Source organism: Lissotriton vulgaris, chromosome 2_1 (assembly GCF_964263255.1).
Source record: "Lissotriton vulgaris chromosome 2_1, aLisVul1.2, whole genome shotgun sequence".
NCBI classification, from domain to species: Eukaryota; Metazoa; Chordata; class Amphibia; order Caudata; family Salamandridae; genus Lissotriton; species Lissotriton vulgaris.
This window is the reverse complement of record NC_141687.1, coordinates 1431647948-1431666470: the sequence shown is the minus strand read 5'-3', so window position 1 is coordinate 1431666470 and position 18523 is coordinate 1431647948. Positions and strand designations below refer to the sequence as shown.

Here is an 18523-nt window from a genome sequence, read left to right as displayed (position 1 = left end):
CTCGAACCTGTTCCACAACTAGTGCTTACAGCAGACTCATCTCTCACAGGGTGGGGAGCCCATCTCCTACATCATACAACTCAAGGACAATGGAACAGTCAACAAAAATCGTTTCATATCCACCATCTAGAGCTGCTAGCAATATTCTTAGCACTCAAAACATTTCAAGTACAAGTGCAAAACAAAGCTGTCTTAATCTGGACAGACAACATGGCAGCCATGTATTATATACAAAAACAGGGGGGGACACACTCTCTACAACTGTCCCAGCTCGCACAGAACATTTGGAGATGGGCCATTCCACAAAATATATGTTCGAGGCATATGAGCTGCAGATAGTACACTGTGCATTAGATCGCCACCTGGTGTTGGGCTCGGATGATTGCAGGTTGTTGTCTTCTTGGAAGAAGTCTTTGCTAGTCCCGATAGGTGACTCCTCCTTTGGACAATACTGCGCATGGGCATCGGCTCCATCCTCAGATTGTTTTTTTCCGCCACTGGGTTCGGATGAAAGTTTCTCCGCTCCGGCCAGAAACTGTTTTTCGCAACTTCAACGCGCAGAACTTCATAAAACAATTACTACCTGACTTCGACATCGACGACGGCACCTTTCGACGCCAAAGTTTCCATTCCGGTCATCCAAGTGGGCCTCTGGGCCTATCGACGCCATGCGGCCTACACCATATGGAAAGGACTCCGTTCTGAAAATGCCCGAAATGTCAAGCAAAGTTTCCACATAGCGACCACCACGAGGTCTGTAACCTCTGTCTGTCGCCGGACCACAACGAGTCGACCTGCACAGCCTGTGCTTCCTTCCGCTCGAAGAAAACCATCCGAGACCGGAGGGCACGTCGACACGAAATGAGGAGTTCGGCCCCAGCACCGCAAGACATCTTCGACGACGAGGCTCCACTCGTTCCCGAAGAAGACTCACCGTATCTCCAGATCGTCTCCGAGGCAGATGACTCCGACTCCATTCCATCGGGTCAGCGCGTGAGTACTACTGCCCCTGCACCACATACGCCCAAGCAGAAGGCAAAGGTCAGCACTCCGCCCGCTGGGCCCAGTCTAGACCGATCATCTACTTCGAAAGTCCCGCCTTCCATGCCTTCCGGTGCCTCGACACCGACCAAGAGTCTTCCCTCGGCTCCAAAACAAGATCCTCCGCCTTCCGGTGCCTCGTCACCGAACAAGACTACGTCGACACCAAAGCCAAAACACCCTTCGGCTCCGACACAGAAAGAAGTGCCGACACCGAAACCGAAACATGTTTCGGCCCCAAAACCGAAACCAAAAGACACACCGGCTCTGAAGCCGCACACAGTGCCGAAAACCACAAAGCCTGATTCTGAGGCCTCCGAGCCCCCGAACATGCCTTCCAAGCGAAAATCGACGCCTTTGGTGCTGAAACCTAAGCCACAGGACCCTCTAATACCTCCGAAGGCTAAAGACACTCGGCAACCTACGCCGGCACCGAAAAAATCAGCGCCGAAGAAAGTTGCGCCTCAAGAGGACCTTTTTCGACCAGATCCTCAACAGAAAACTATCTTCATCGACCCGAAAACCGGTCATGTTGGTGCCACACCACTCAAGAAGAGACCTGCAGCTACACCACTTACACCTGTGGTTCCTGCCAAGAAGAAGGACTGTGCAACCTCTCCTCTGCACTTTTCCTTTTTCTGTCTCTCCTCCTTCTCCCGCTCCTCCCTATGTTTCACCTCAAAACTCTCCTATACAATCTCCATTATCATCACATTCACCACAGAATGATAATGAATACGATTTAGGTGGAGGGGACGGGGAAGGAGACACTACATACCCTGAAGGTGAGTGCACATGGACTTTTCCATACACAAAACCTGTGCCTAGGTGGGAGTTTCCATACCCTGCATATGACCCTGATGTCCCTGAGGCACCCTCATACCCATCTAAACCTTCTCCTCCTGAGGATACTATTGGGTTTGGCCAGCTCATCAACAGAGCTTCTACATATCATGGTGTCCACATGCATTCTGAGGCCATTGAGGAAGATTTTCTCTTAGATACTTTTGAGCAGTCTTAGAGGTCTGCTCAAATTCTTCCCATTATCAAAGGGGTGGTTAAGCATGCTACTGAGGTCTTTAAAGATCCTGTGCGTACCAGAATTTTAAACCCCAGAATTGAAAAGAAATATGGGCCTGCACCCTCAGACCCAGTCTATATTAAAGGACACCTACCACTAAACTCATTAGTGGTGTCCAACGCACGTAAAAGGGCCAATTCTCAGACTTATGGTGAAGCACCCCCGCCTGACAAAGAATCCAAGATTATTGATGCGTCAGGCAAGAGAATAGCTGTGCAGGCTTCCAATATATGGCGCATAGCTAATACGCAAGCCTTCCTCTCCCTTTATGATACGGTTCACTACGACGAATTGGAGAAATTGCTTGAACACCTCCCAGATCAGTACAAAGATCAAGCTACTGACCTCATACAGGAAGGCAAGTTAATATCTAATGCTTCCATCAAATCCCCACTAGATGCTGCAGACACAGCATCTAGAGCTATTAATACCAGTGTCGTCATTAGGAGACATGTGTGGCTACGCATTTCGGGGTTCAAACAGGAAGTACAAACCATCATTTTGAACCAGCCTTTTAACCAAAACCAGTTATTTGGTCCGGAGGTAGACCCTACCCTTGAAAAAATGAAAAAAAACACAGACACTGCTAAGTCTATGGGAGCCTTACAGTCTACCCCAGCTCGAGGCTCCTTTCGTCGCTCCTTTTACAGAGGCGGCTCCAAACAAACTGGAACAGAGACCAACACGTCTTTCAAGACACAAACCTCCTCTAACGAGAGTTACTACAGAGGAGGATACGGAGGCAATAATACCAAGGGCAGAGGTAGAGGTAATAACAACACTCAAGCCTCTTCCGCCCCTAAGCAATGGCTTCCCTGCGCTCCCCCTGCAGCATTCCACTCCTGTAGTGGGCAGACTAGCACAGTTCCTGCCTGCTTGGAACTCCATTACAACAGACAAGTGGGTAAGACAGATTATCCAACATGGCTACTGCCTAGAACTTACAGCAACCCCTCCACACATCCCTCCCAGACAGCGTCCAATGTCTACCGATCATCTAGCTCTGCTCCGGCAGGAGGTTCTATCCCTTCTGCAGAAGGGTGCGATTCAGATAGTTCCTTTACAGGAACAAGGGACGGGGGTTTACTCGTTGAACTTTCTAATTCCCAAAAAAGACGGGACCTTGAGACTGATTCTAGACCTCAGGCCCCTCAACCATTACATACAATCAGATCATTTTCATATGATCACTCTGCAGCAAGCACTTCCACTGCTGCAACAGGGAGATTTCCTTGCTACACTAGATCTGAAAGACTCCTACTTTCACATCCCTATACATCCTGCTCACAAGAAATACCTACGGTTTGTACTGGAAGGACAACATTATCAGTTCACAGTCTTTCCATTTGGAGTGACAACGGCACCAAGAGTATTCACAAAGTGCCTAGCAGTCGTAGCAGCACATCTGAGAAGACAACTGATCCATGTCTTCCCTGATCTAGAAGATTGGCTCATAAAAGCCAAATCGGCCAGCCAGTGCATTGCACATACACACCAAACGATCCAGATGCTGCACAGACTAGGGTTTACAATAAACTACACCAAGTAGCACCTAGAGCCTTCGCACGTACACCAGTATCTAGGGGCTACAGTAGACACGTCAACAGCTCTAGCTTATCCCAGTCCAGCCAGGATACAGAGCATTCAAAACTTAGTTGCTATTTTTCAACACCAACAATCTCTCCCAGCCAGAGTGTTCATGAAACTCATAGGCATGATGGCATCTTGCATCTTCATAGTTCCACATGCAAGATTGCAAATGCGTCCGCTACAAGAGTGTCTAGCACGACAGTGGAACCAAGCTCACGGGCAATTAACAGACCTGGTGTTGGTTGACAGCCGCACACATCGCTCTCTGCAGTGGTGGAACACCAAAAACCTGACAAAGGGGCGGCTGTTCCTAGAGCCAGTTCCACAAGTAGTGCTCACAACAGACGCATCCCTCACAGGATGGGGAGCCCATCTCCTACGACATACCACTCAGGGTCAATGGACCGCTCAACAGCGGCTACTCCATATCAACCATCTCGAGCTGCTAGCAATATTCCTAGCACTCAAGTCCTTCCAACTTCACGTGCAAGGCAATGCTGTCCTCATCTGGACGGACAATATGACAGCCATGTACTACATTCAAAAACAGGGGGGGACACACTCTGTGCAACTGTCCCAGCTTGCACAAGACATTTGGAGATGGGCCATTCCTCAAAACATACATCTGTTAGCAGAACACCTTCCAGGAGTTCACAATCAGATAGCAGATCTGCTGAGTCGACAGTCACAACAGAATCACGAATGGGAATTGCATCCACAAGTTCTTCAGCCATTCTTCCAACAGTGGGGTCATCTACACTTAGACCTGTTCGCCACCCACGAAAACACAAAATGCCCAGCCTTCGCCTCCAGGTTTCCACACCCACTGTCCGAAGGCAATGCAATATGGATGAACTGGTCAGGCAGATTTCAAGTTCAAGTTCAAGTTCAGGAATTTGTATAGCGCACTACTCACCCAGAGGGTCTCAAGGCGCTTGGGGGAGGGTGGGTGCATTACTTATCGAATAGCCAGGTTTTTAGTTGCTTTCTGAAGGAGAGGTGGTTCTGTGTAAGTCGGAGGTGAGTGGGGAGAGAATTCCATGTTTTGGCCGCTAAGTAGGAGAAGGATCTTCCTCCCATGGTGGATCTGTGGATGCGTGGAATGGCGGCGAGGGCTTGATTGGATGATCGTAGTTGGCGGGTGGGTGTGTAGAAGGACAGTCGTGTGTTGAGGCATTCGGGTCCTAGGTCGTAGAGGGCCTTGTGTGCGTGGGTGAGGAGACGGAACGTTACTCTCTTGTTGACGGGGAGTCAGTGTAGATCCTTCAGGTGACCGGAAATGTGAGCATGACTGGGAATGTCCAGTATGAGTCTGGCTGAGGCTTTTTGGATGCGTTGGAATTTTTTCTGTAGTTTGGCAGTGGTTCCGGCGTAAAGGATGTTTCCATAATCCAATCGGCTGGTGACCAGTGCGTGGGTAACTGTCTTTCTTGTTTCGGTGGGGATCCAGCGGAAGATTTTTTTGAGCATGCGTAGGATGTTGAAGCATGATGATGAGACGGCGCTGACTTGTCTGGTCATCGAGAGGGAGGAGTCTAGGATGAAGCCCAGGTTACGTGCGTGATCTGTAGGTATGGGTGCTGTACCCAGGGCCGGTGGCCACCATGAGTCGTCGCAGGCAGAGGGGGATAATCCTAAGATGAGGACTTCCGTTTTGTCCGAGTTAAGTTTTAAACGGCTGTTCTTCATCCATTCGGCTACTTCTTTCATTCCTTCGTGTAGATTGGTTTTGGCGGAGTTTGGGTCTTTGGTGAGGGAGAGGATCAGCTGGGTGTCGTCTGCATAGGAGATGATGTTGAGGTTGTGTTGGCACTCGATGGATGCGAGTGGGCTCATGTAAACGTTGAAGAGGGTGGGACTGAGTGATGATCCTTGAGGTATGCCGCAGATGACTTCAGTGGCCTCTGATTTGAATGGGGGGAGGCGGACTCTCTGGGTTCTTCCGACGAGGAACGAAATGATCCAGTCCAAGGCTTTTCCTTGTATGCCGATGTTGTTGAGGCGTTGTATGAGGGTGCTGTGACACAGTGTCGAAGGCGGCGGAGAGGTCGAGTAGAATGAGGGCCACTGTTTCTCCGTTGTCTAGTAGTGTTCGGATGTCGTCTGTAGCTGCGATGAGGGCGGTCTCGGTGCTGTGTTTGGCTCGAAAGCCGGACTGTGAGGGATCGAGGGAGTTGTTGGATTCGAGGAAGGTGGCGAGCTGACTATTGACGGCTTTCTCAATGACTTTGGCAGGGAATGGGAGGAGTGAGATGGGGCGGTAGTTTTTAAGTGCAGAGGGGTCTGCTGTGGGTTTCTTCAGGAGGGCGCTGACTTCGGCGTGTTTCCAGCTTTCTGGCAAGGTAGCGGAGTAGAAGGAGCAATTGATGACATCACAGAGATGGGGTGCGATGATGGAGTCTGTTTTGTTGAAGATGTGGTGGGGACAGGGGTCGGTTGGCGAACCGGAATGGATGGAGTTCATTAGGAGGATGGTGTCTTCAGTGGTGATTGGGTTCCAGGCGCTGAGGATGTTAGAGGGCGGTTTAGGTTCGGAGTGGGGTGTAGAGGATTGTTCGTTGGAACTGTTTTTGAAGCTATTATGTATGTCGGCAATTTTGTTGTAGAAGAAGGAGGATAACGAATCGCAAAGGTCTTGGGAGGGGGTGATGTCGTTTGAGGCTGCGGTGGGGTTGGTGAATTATTTAACGATGTTGAATAGTTCCTTGCTGTTATGGGCGTTGTTGTCGAGTCGATTCTTGAATGCTGATTTCTTGGTGGATCGAATCAGTTGGTGGTGTTTGCGGGTGGCTACCTTGAAGGTGGTCATGTTGTCGGTGGTTGGGTTTTTTCTCCATGTTTTCTCGAGAGTACGGCATAGCTTCTTGGACTTCTTAAGGTCATCGTTGAACCAGAGGGCCTTTTTGCTGTTCTGTTTGGAGTGATGGTTTTTTAAGGGTGCTAATTTGTCAGCGCTGTGAGTGATCCATTGTTTGAATTTGTTGGCAGCTTGGTTTGGGTCCGATGAGAGGGCGGGTGGGTTTTGGTTGAGCGATGTGAGGAGTTGGTCGGTGGTGATTTTGTTCCAGTTTCTTCGGGGGATAGGTTGTGGGGGGTTGTGGGTCGAGGTGGTTTTGTAGCTGAAGTGAACACAACTGTGGTCCGTCCAGTGCAGGGTTGTGGTGCGATCGAAGGAGATGTGTTTGCTGGAGGTGAAGATTCGGTCCAGTGTGTGTCCGGCTATATGGGTGGGGGTGTCAACAAGTTGTTTGAGACCGAGGTTGGCCAGGTTGTCAAGAAGGGCGGAGGTGTTGCTGTCGTTTTTCTTTTTTCGTACGCTTTTCTGCCTCTCCCACTAATTCCATTAGTGGTGCGCAAGCTCAGACAACAGTCTCTCAAACTAATCCTTGTAGCTCCCATGAGGGCACGCCAACCGTGGTTCACCACGCTGTTGGAACTATTTCTAGTTCCACACCAAAAGCTGCGGCTCACTCCATCTCTGTTAACACAGAACCATGGTGAAATCAGGCACCCAGACCCGCACCAACTGAATCTAGCGATCTGGCTCCTGAAGTCCTAGAGTTTGGTTACTTAAACCTACCACCAGACTGTATGGCCATTATTAAAGAAGCCAGGAAACCCACTAGCAGAGCGTGTTACGCTGCTAAATGGAAGAAATTCGCAATTTATTGCACGAATAATCAAATTGACCCCCTGGATGCTTCCATCCAGAAAATCATTTGTTACCTTCTACATTTTCAAAGATCTAATTTGGCATATTCTTCCATACGCCTGCACCTTGCAGCAATTGCAGCTTATTTGCAGAACAGACAACATCTGTCTCTCTTCAGAGTTCCCGCGATTAAAGCGTTCATGGAAGGCTTAAAAAGGATAATCCCACCCAGGTTGCCTCCTTCACCTGTGTGGAGCCTAAATCTTGTCCTTACCAGACTTATGGGACCCCCTTTCGAGCCCCTACATAGATGCGAGCTGCAATTCCTTCCATTTCCTTGTTGCTATCACCTCTCTCAGAAGAGTAAGTGAAATACAAGCTTTCACTATACAAAAACCACTTTTTAAGATACATCTCAACAAAGTGGTTCTTAGGCCTAATCCAACATTTCTCCCAAAAGTCGTCACTCCTTTTCACCTCAATCAGTCTGTCGAGCTACCTGTGTTTTTCCAAAACCCAGACTCAGTCGCAGAAAGGGCTTTACCCACCCTAGATGTTAAAAGAGCTCTACTCTACTACACCGACAGGACTAAATCATTTCGAAAAACTAAACAACTATTTGTCGCTTTCGCTCCTCCGCACAAAGGCAACCCCATCTCCAAAGGCGGGATTGCACAGTGGATTGTAAAGTGTATACAAATATGCTATATAAAAGCTAAACGTACACTAACAGTTCCTCCTTGAGCGCACTACACTCGCAAAATAGGAGCCTCTATGGCTTTCAGAGGAAATATACCACTAGAGGACATGTGCAAGGCAGCAACATGGTCTACACCACACACCTTCACTAAACACTATTTTGTTGATGTGCAAGCCAAGCAGCAAGCTGCGGTAGGCCAAGCTGTCCTTAGGACCCTCTTTCAAACTACTGCAACGGATACAGGTGACCACCGCTAGAGCGGATACTGCTGCACAATCGATGCACAGTGTACTATCTGCAGCTCATATGCCTCAAACGGAAAATGCTACTTACCAGTATGCATCTGTTCTTGGTGTGTAGAGCTGCAGAGTAGTACACGCCCTCCCGCCTCCCCCGGACTTGTATCCGTTCCAGTTCTCATCTTAATTAGTTGCATACACATGGACATCCTTCTTTTCTTTACTTCTACTGACTCCATTTCCCATCATGGTGAAAAACAATCTGAGGATGGAACCGATGCCCGTGAACAGTATTGTCCAAGGGAGGAGTAACCTATCGGGACTAGCAAAGACTTCTTCCAAGAAGACAACAACCTGCAATCATTCGAGCCCAACACCAGGTGGCGATCTAATACAGTGTACTACTCTGCAGCTCTACATGCCAAGAACAGATGCATACTGGTAAGTAGCATTTTCCATCTGTTGGCAGAGCACCTTCCAGGAGTTCACAATCGGATAGCAGATCTGTTGAGTCGGCAGACACAACAAATTCAAGAATAGGAACTACATCCGCAGGTTCTTCAACCATTCTTTCACAAGTGGGGTCATCTAAACATAGATCTGTTCGTCACACACAAAAACTCAAAATGCCCAACCTTCACCGCCAGGTCTCCACACCCGCAGTCCAAGGGCAATGCGATATGGATGAACTGGTCAGGCAGATTTGCGTACTCTTTTCCGCCAGTACCACTAATACCATTAGTAGTACGCAAGCTCAGACAATAGTCTCTCAAACTAATCCTAGTAGCTTCCACATGGGCACGCCACCGTGGTACACCACGCTGTTAGAACTCTTTCTAGTTCCACACCAAAAGTTAAAACTGACTCCATCCCTGCTAACGCAGAACCATGGAGACATCCGACATCCAGACCCAAGTCGACTGAATTTGGCGATCTGGCTCCTGAAGTCTTAGTTTGGTTATCTTAACCTACCACCAGACTGTATGAACATCATTAAAGAAGCTAGGAGACTACTACCAGAGCATGCTATACTGCTAAATGGAAGAGATTTGACATCTACTGCAACAATAACCAAATTGATCCTCTGGATGCTTCCATCCAGAATACCTTTTACATTTCCAAACCTGTAACTTGGCATATTCATCCATATGCCTGCACCTTGCAGCAATTGCAGCATATTTACAAAACAGACAACATCTGTTTCTTTTCAGAGTACCTGCAATTAAAGCATTTATAGAAGGATTAAAAAGAATCATCCCACCCAGGTTGCCACCTTCTCTGGTGTGGAACCTAAACATTGTTCTTACAAGACTCATGGGACCCCCCTTTCGAGCCTTTACATAAATGTGAACTGCAATTCCTCACGTGGAAAACAGCTTTCCTTATTGCTATTACTTCTCTTAGAAGCGTAAGTGAGGTACAAGCTTTCACAATACAAGAACCATTTTTACAAATACATCGTAATAAAGTGGTTCTAAGAACTAATCCAAAATTCCTTCCAAAAGTCATTACTCCTTTTCATTTAAACCAATCTGTAGAGTTACCTGTTTTTTTCCAAAACCCAGACTCTGTAGCAGAAAGGGCTTTACACACACTAGATGTTAAAAGAGCTCTTCTCTACTATATAGATAGAACTAAGTCTTTTCGAAAAACAAAACTACTGTTTGTGTCTTTCTCTCCACCTCATAAAGGCAACCCAATCTCTAAAGGTGGAATTGCAAGGTGGATTGTAAAATGGATACAAATATGCTATCAAAAAGCAAAACGTACATTAACAGTTCCTCCTAGAGCGCACTCCACACCCAAACTAGGAGCCTCTATGGCTTTCTTAGGAAACATACCCCTAGAGGACATATGCAAGGCGGCAACATGATCTACAACACACACCTTCACTAAACACTACTGTGTTGACGTGCATGCCAAGCAGCAAGCTGCAGTAGGCCAAGCTGTCCTTAAAACCCTCTTTCAAACTACTGCAACGGATACAGGTGACTACCGCTAGGGGAGACACTGCTGCACAATCGATGCTAAGTGTACAATCTGCAGCTCGTATGCCTCGAACGGAAAATGCTGCTTACCAGTATGCATCTGTTCTTGGCATGTAGAACTGCAGAGTTGTACACGCCCTACCGCCTCCCCGGGACCTGTATCCATTCCAGTTTTATCTTACTTAGATGCACACGCATGGACATCCTTTTCTTTACTTCTACTAACTCCATCATTTCCCATCATGGCGAAAAACAATCTAAGGATGGAGCCGATGCCCATGCGCACTATCGTCCAAGGGAGGAGTCACCTATCTCGTGACTACAAAGACTTCTTCCAAGATGACAACAACATGCAATCATCCGAGCCCAACACCAGGTGGCGTTCTAATGCTAAGTGTACAGCTCTGCAGCTCTACATGCCAAGAACAGATGCATACTTGTAAGTAGCATTTTCCTTCAGTAATTACTCCAGGGTATCTGGATAGCTGATTTGAATCATGAACAACTTTGATAAATTGCTAGTTTTTTTGTTTTACTGAAGTAGACTTTCAGATTTGCTCGGTACTTCAGAACCATAAAATGCTTGTTCCTGAATTTGCCATCGGGAAAGCCTGATTGTATATCAGAATGTCTTCTGCAGAAATGCCCTCTAGCATAAATATTGTCTTCAATAATATTATTTACAAAAATGTTGTATATTTTAGTGTAGACTTTCTATGATTACCTCAAGTGAGCAACATTTTTGTGAACTGTAATTAGGGTACAGTATTCATGTCAGTCTGTCCTTTGAGAGTAATAGTCGGGTCCAATTCAGAATTAATATATTTACTGAGTATTGCCATTTGAGGCTAGGAATCACTTTCTAGGCCTATATTATTAGTAAAATTATTGTAATAATCAAAACAAATGGGCCTTTTAATAGCACATTAGAGTGCTAGTCTTCATCTATGTACACCAATGGTTCCCAAACGCTTTAGAACTAAGACCCACTTTTTAGAATGACAAATTTCCATGACCCACCTACCTTTAATGGACATGAGAAGGGGCTATTCTGGAACATAACGTATGCATTGTGTTGTAGTTCATTGTCTTTTATATGTAGCAAATTTTACATTGAAATGGCCACTGACTTTCCACAAAGTTTTACTTATACAATTATATAGTACACAGATGATAATGTGTGGTGATCGAGTTTCTTTGAATATTTAATCATTTGTGCATTACCAAGAAAAGTGTCTTGATTTGTTTTGATACTATTAAAATCTGTTTCCAGCACACTTCAGGATTTTTAAAAAAGTGCTTATTTTTTTCTTTCCGAACGGCTGAATCCGACCAGTTCGCTTACGGGCATTTACATTTTGTCGTGTGGTGCACAAAATCAATATTTTGTAGACTTTCGTAGCACATTCCCTGTACTCCAGCAGTATCGTCACAAATTAATTTTAAACGCTCCTCTCACTTTGCTGTCGGAGAAAGAAAAGTGACACCATTCCCGCAGCCGTTTGTCAGAAGACCTGACTTTTGACCTCAGTCTTTAAATCACTGGCACATGGGACGGGGTAAAAAGAATTTAAAGGCATCTTTGTTTATTGCTCAGATTTTCCCGACAGACGAAAAAGTCGTGTTGCGACCCACAGTTTGATAAATGCTGATAGAAACTGGTAGAGTAGAGTAGGGAAAGATCTGGTTCAACCCTGTCAATCAAGCATCTAAAATTGAGTTTTTTAAGTTGCCAAAACACCTACATCAGGATATAAGTTTCATATATATATACATGGATGCATCATTGCTCTTTGTTCATATCACTATAATCCTTGGTGAACCACAGGAAAGTAAAAATAGAATCAGAAGCCCTCCGAAATGGTAAAATCTAGAAATTACTTAATCCACAGTCTTTTAATTTCAAGAGACTAAGTAAATCACAAGTCCTTGTTTCTGGTGGAGCATAAATATATTTATTGGAATTAATTTTAAAATTATGCGGCAACTCCATCTTCAGAATTTAAAAGTAAAGAGACATTCTTGGTAGTTTAATTGTATTTATTTTTAGCTTAGATTTTATGAAAACTGCCAAAGTTTCTTAGGGTCTCTATTTCCAATGCAAATAAACAGCAGGAATTTCCCTGGAATAAAATCCCTGTAAATCCCTTTTCTTCTCGTCACCTGTATCTGGACAAAAAAATAAAATCTTGGGAACATAAAGGTTCACCACATCATTGTTCCTAAGTCCCCTAAATATGCCACATTCTAGGATGCTATTACAAAAACAAGATATCTTTATCTATTCACATTTCCTTTAACTGGAGGCTGAATGCCAGTCCCTCAAAGCCAGGCAATACTCCTCATGTCTTATGTCTGGCTAACGCATTCTCATGATTTCCTGTTCAACCATCTAAAGTGGAGTTGATGTGTCCTGAAGTAAACTTTTTTCTTACATTGTGAGTGACTGTGAATCTGAGGCACCTTCCCACAAAATATGTCACTGGTTGCTTGTTATATTTTGCTACGAGTTTACATTTTTGTGACGTTGGACTGATTTGTGGATTTACCCCTTTTGTAATGGCCTACGCAAGCTTAATAATTTGAAATACTACTTTCACTTCATAGTAATAGTCCTCTTATGGGTTTACTAGGATATGCCTAACCAGTTCAATTGAATTATTTGCATTTTTTCACACCTTGCAATACAGCTATACACTGAAGATTGCTGGCAGTGATTGACCCACAATGCATTCTGTACATGTTTCTTCCATTTTCGCTTCCCCATTCTTACTGATGTGAATCCAGCTAGCGGAGATGCCTTATACTGTCAGGGCTCTGTGGAGTTGGGTAGAATGGAGGAGTACAGTCTGGTTCAGCCATGTGATGGTACCACATGTAAAACTGTTAGTGATTAGCAAATGTTGATTTCTCCCAAATTTTAAACCATTATATTTGTTATGTTTCAAACCACAGAGATGCATTATTACTTTTATTATGTTTCAGTTTGTGTTTTATTAAATTTTGTTTCTTTAATAGTCAATGGAGTTATTGGAATATATGTCTCATTAGATAGTATTCTCATATTGTATACCAAAATGTAGCGTTAAATAGTTCAGCAGAACTTATTTTGCCATTATGTTTATCCTCAGGTGAGAATGCAGGAAGATCATTCTTTTTTAAATAAACAAATGAGCTCTCAGAGAGGGATGGCACCCCATCCTGAGAACTCCAGCGCTGTTCTCCCTCCTTTTCAAAATCCCTTATGTAATATGCAACAAAGAGTTGAACAAAGTCAAGGACCGCATTCAAAACATAGCCTTGGTGGCGCTGGTCAGAGTGATGCATCAGTCGATGCTATCTACAAAGCAGTTGTAGATGCTGCAAGTAAAGGAATGCAAGTAGTAATCACCACAGCAGTCAGCAGTACAACACAAATGAGCCCCATTCCAGCTCTGAGTGCAATGAGTGCCTTCACTGCATCAATCGGGGATCCATTAAATCTTTCGAGTGCTGTTAGCGCTGTAATCCATGGAAGGAACATGGTCTCTGATCATGACGGCAGAGTAAGAAATGCAAGAGCAACTCGAATGCGGACTAATTCAGAGCATGTCAGACTTTCTGAGGAAATGGATGGGTATGAGTATTTCAAATCTACAAGTTGCAACACACTAAAAAATCAGTGGGATGGGGAACAAAGCCCTGTGGGGGATGTAAACCGATGGAAATGTGAAGAGTTTTTGGATCATTCACACCCAGTCTTCAGCAGCCCTTGTCAAGCAAGACCTAACAATGCCTCCATGTTGCCTTTATTTAGAAGGGAACAACATCCAATATTATTACCACCAAGAGACTGTCAAAATGAAAAACTGATGGAGGAGAATTTTAGGTTTAACCATTACAAAAGGACTATGATCAGTTTTAAGGAGAGGCTTGAGAACACAGTGGAAAGGTGTGCGCATATTAACGGAAATCAGCATCAAGTTGGCAGAGGTTTTGGTGAAATACTGGGCATTCCCAATCAAGACTTGGGTATGGAAGAACAATCTCCAAGTTCATCAAATAGCTTAGAAAGTACTTTTGTGAAAGACTATATTCATTATAATGGAGACTTTCATGCTAAACGTATTAATGGTTGTGCACCTAGCCCTTCGGACACTAAAAGCTTGAGTAGTGAAGATGACCTGAGGATTCCAGACTCCCCTTCTTCAAACGAGTTGCCACATTACAGGCCTAGGACGTTTAATGTTGGTGACTTTGTCTGGGGCCAAATCAAAGGACTAACTACATGGCCTGGCAAACTAGTGAGAGAAGAAGAAGTACACAATTCCTGTCACCAAAACTCTCAAGATGGGAAGGTATGTCAGTTTGATTTTTGTACTTCCTATTTGTTTCATTACAAAACTTGCTGAAGTATTAGACAATTTAATTAGTGAGCTCTGGTATCTGTATGAAGTACAATGCAGTCATGTTTTTTAGTGTCGACACATCTAAACATCAATCATCATAAAAATGGGCTTGTGTAACATTGATTAAGATTAGTGGTAGTTTATAAACAATAAGATTTTTAGTGCGTGAAGTAAGTGATCACAGCAAGAACATATTCAATTGTTTTTCATTAAAGGATCTTTTTTTTAAATAATTTAACAAATGTAGCAGTATAGTCCTGTGAGTTTCTGATACATCTCACTTCTTCCACAATTCAGGTAAACTACCACCAATACCAAAGATAGACCAAAACGTCTGTTACAGAATGGGCCAGGGCATGTGGCTTTTTAAATAAGGTCCCTTTTTGCCTTTGCATTAGAGGCTTGTATTGAAAGATAATTTAACATACTTGAATAACTCCGTGCCCCTAAAGGTCACATGTGTTTGTTGGCCTCTAGAAGATCGGACACTGCTCTGATCATACCCTTAGGTCCAAACACTCTGGGACCAAATTTTATCACCATAAGTTGATCATGCAAAATAGAGCTTGAAAAGTCTCCTGCAATGGACCTGTTAAGACTGCATTCATTGGAAGTTATCCATACTCTTCTTGGCAAACCCATGGCTGATTTTTCTAAATTGAATGATCTATGAGGTATACTATGCTAATTTTGTGAAGAATGCCAATCTAATGGCATCCAGTGCTATGCTTGATGAAAACCAATGTCTTAGGCTATGGTAAGTGTTCAGGGCAATATATCGAAGCTCCCCCATTTCTAACTCTCTAAGAACCTTTTTTAGAGTTCGCTAGATAGGATACTTTGTCAAAACACAGCACTTATACTGTCTACTGTATTACAAGTGCTGTAGGCTGTGACACACTTGTAATAGGGTGGATAGGATATCGGCTGATGTACTAAACACTGGTAGCAATTTGCAATCAGTATTTTTGCTACCAGTGTGGTCTTGTAGGAACGAACCTTTATATTAATAGGTCAGTTTGCAAAAAGGTCAATCATAGTTGGTTGCAATTCGGCCTATCTCATAAATATTAACGAGGTATGTCACAAATTTCAACCTACTATGATAGGCTGCCATTACTGGGATGGTGGCCTGCTGGTGTCGGCAGGCTATCATGTCTGATTGCTTTTTAATAAAGCAGACTTTGCTGTGTCAGTAAAATATCAATGTTGCAAATGCAACACGCCTCCTCCAAATACAGAATCGGTACAGTATCCATTTCTGAACACATTTAACGATTTGGAGGCGCTTTTCCAGAGTCGCTGAATGCATTTATTACAAAGGAAAAAGTGTTGTTCGAGGCATGTGGGCTGCTGAATTCATATCTGCCTAGTGTTGGGTCCGGATGATTGCACATTGTTGTCCTGGAAGAGTCTTCGAAGTATCACGAGATAGGTGGCTCCTCCCCTGGACTACAGTGCGCATGGGCATCCTCTCCATCCTCAGATTGTTTTTTTCCGCCATTGGGTTTGGATGTACTTTCTTAACTCAAGTTCGGAATCGATATAAAACACATTTTCACAAGGCCAAAAGGCCTTCGGGCGTCAGTATTGTGTTTTCGTTTGGTGCCACGTACTTGTTCCAGTTCTTCGAGCTGGACGTCGAAGGCCGCTTGCCTTTTTCGACACCAAAGGCCCCATCGACGATGGAACAGAGCCCGTTCAAACGATGCCCTGTTTGCAACTCTAAATACCCTCACTTCGATGTGCACCCGGTGTGCAATAAATGCCTATCCCCGGAACACGACGAGGCCAGCTGCATGGCCTGTTCTCGGTTCAGGTCAAAGAAAACACTTCGGCTTCGACGCGCCATGAGACAGTCGGCGCAGAAAACAGCGCCCGACCCGGAGAACATCTTCGAGGCTGAAGACGACGAGGGCGTTGATGAAGAGGATCCTGAACAACAGTCGGATCCTGCGTTGGAGCAGAACTCTAACTTTGATGAGGACGAAGAAGAAGACTACGTCCATGATCAAGACGTCGTCGAGGTAGGAGACGACGCACAGGCTATCGGAGCCGTCGATGACCACTCGAGCGATGAGCAAGGCCCAACCGCAGTCGCGGGGGCCGATAATGACACTGTACTTTCAAAGGCTCAGGTCGAGGCATCGCTGGAAGGCCTTAGCCAAGATCTTCCACTACATTCTATAGCCCCGCGTCAAGGCCCGGCTAAGAATATGTCTAATAACAAGGGACATTGTTGTTTGACCTTGTCGGTTGTGACCCCGAATCTACTGTGACTTCTAATTTGATTTTACCTATAGAGACATCACATATGGGATCACCACTTCCAATGTTATCTTGAGTAGTCTCTACCATCTTGATGGATAAAACTACTCTGGTGTCCAGCTCTTCTGCCAAATCATTACAAGAATGAGAGTCCTCTTCCCATACAAACCCCATTGTTACGCACTTATGAATACTTTAGCAAAATGGCCTAATTTCTTACATTTCAAACATAGTTTATAAGCTGACGAACAGTTTTTATTCATTGTAGAGATGGTTGCTTCAACCACACCTGAAGCATGTATTGGAACTTTCACCTGGTCTCCCACTCTTCTTTCCCTCTTTATCAAAAGAATTATGAGCTTTGGCTTTGAGTGCAATCGCATGCACTTGTTCTGTAGAAAGCTGTTCCTTTCCTTTGTTCAACTCCTTTGAACACTGGGTCGACGTTTCAATACCTCTAGCTATCTCCAGCGTTTCCTGGAAATTGGGATTTCGGCAGCATTACAATTTCTGCTGAATGCTCGTGTCAAAACAATCACCCACAATCTGGTCCCTAAAATAATTATCCAGGTTCCCATCAAATTCGCACGTTGAGGCTAAGACTCTCAATTCCGCTAGAACGCGCTCAGTGGACTGAAAGTGCGATTGTGTCCTCGTGAAAAAGCTGTCTTTCCACTATGATGCAGGTGTCTTCCTTGAAATGATTCTTGAGTCCACTAATAGCCTCTGTATAAACATCACATTCTGTGTCAGGAGGCCGAAGAGCTGAGGGTAAATGATTAAATATGCATTGTCCTTCCACACCTAAGCAATTCTAGAGTAGGGCCAACTTCCGTCTGGCATTAAATTTGTCTATTTCAATAGCATTTAAGTAGCTGTCAAAATGTTTAAACCACTGAAGCCACCTGTATTTTTGACTACCAGCTTCGGCTAAAAATGGTGGTGGAATATTAGCATTTTGCATGTTAACGCAATAAGGAGTAAGTAAAAAACATTTCTCAAGCTCTTTTTTTTTATAAAGTTTTTTATTTCATGCAAGGAAAAAAACAGCAAATACAAATCTAATATTTCACAGTAGTGCAAAATAATCAAATACATTTGTCAGAAACACCCAATAATAAAAAGATACATCTTGAAGACGTTGCAATTTCCTAAATCCATTCCGTAATGGGTGTCCATATCTTTACTCCCATAGCCCTCCCTCTTTGTCCCTTTAGTTTTATAAATAGCCATTTCAAGATTCTATATTGACAATAGTCTTTCACGCCAAATGAAAAAAGAAGGGGGCTCGGAATTAATCCAATCTCTTGTAATACAGGCTCATACCACGGCCATACAAATAAAAAGAAAACATGTTGTAGCTTTTGGTATTGGTTGATCAGCCGTTCCCGAGCTACAACCAATCAATACCATCTCAGCGGTTAAAGTAATTTTATGTCCTAAAATTACGGCCAGAAAATGTTCAATATGCAAAAAGAACTCAGAAAGTTTAGGGCATTGAAAAAACATATGTGCCGCATCAGCGGCGAATTGGCCACACCTATTACATTTTGTCCCTATTGTCATACTCCATTTG

At 44.4% G+C, this 18523-nt stretch overlaps 1 protein-coding gene across 2 annotated transcripts in view; it reads left to right on the top strand.

Moving 5' to 3' along the window:
• The window catches only part of MBD5 (methyl-CpG binding domain protein 5), a 563198-nt gene that overhangs the window by 289435 nt on the left and 255240 nt on the right, over positions 1 to 18523 (top strand). For both annotated transcript variants that reach the window (XM_086957256.1, XM_086957255.1), the window contains exon 8: positions 13423 to 14628. In XM_086957256.1, coding sequence (XP_086813382.1) covers positions 13423 to 14628 — 1206 coding nt within the window. The remainder of the gene's footprint in view (positions 1 to 13422; positions 14629 to 18523) is intronic.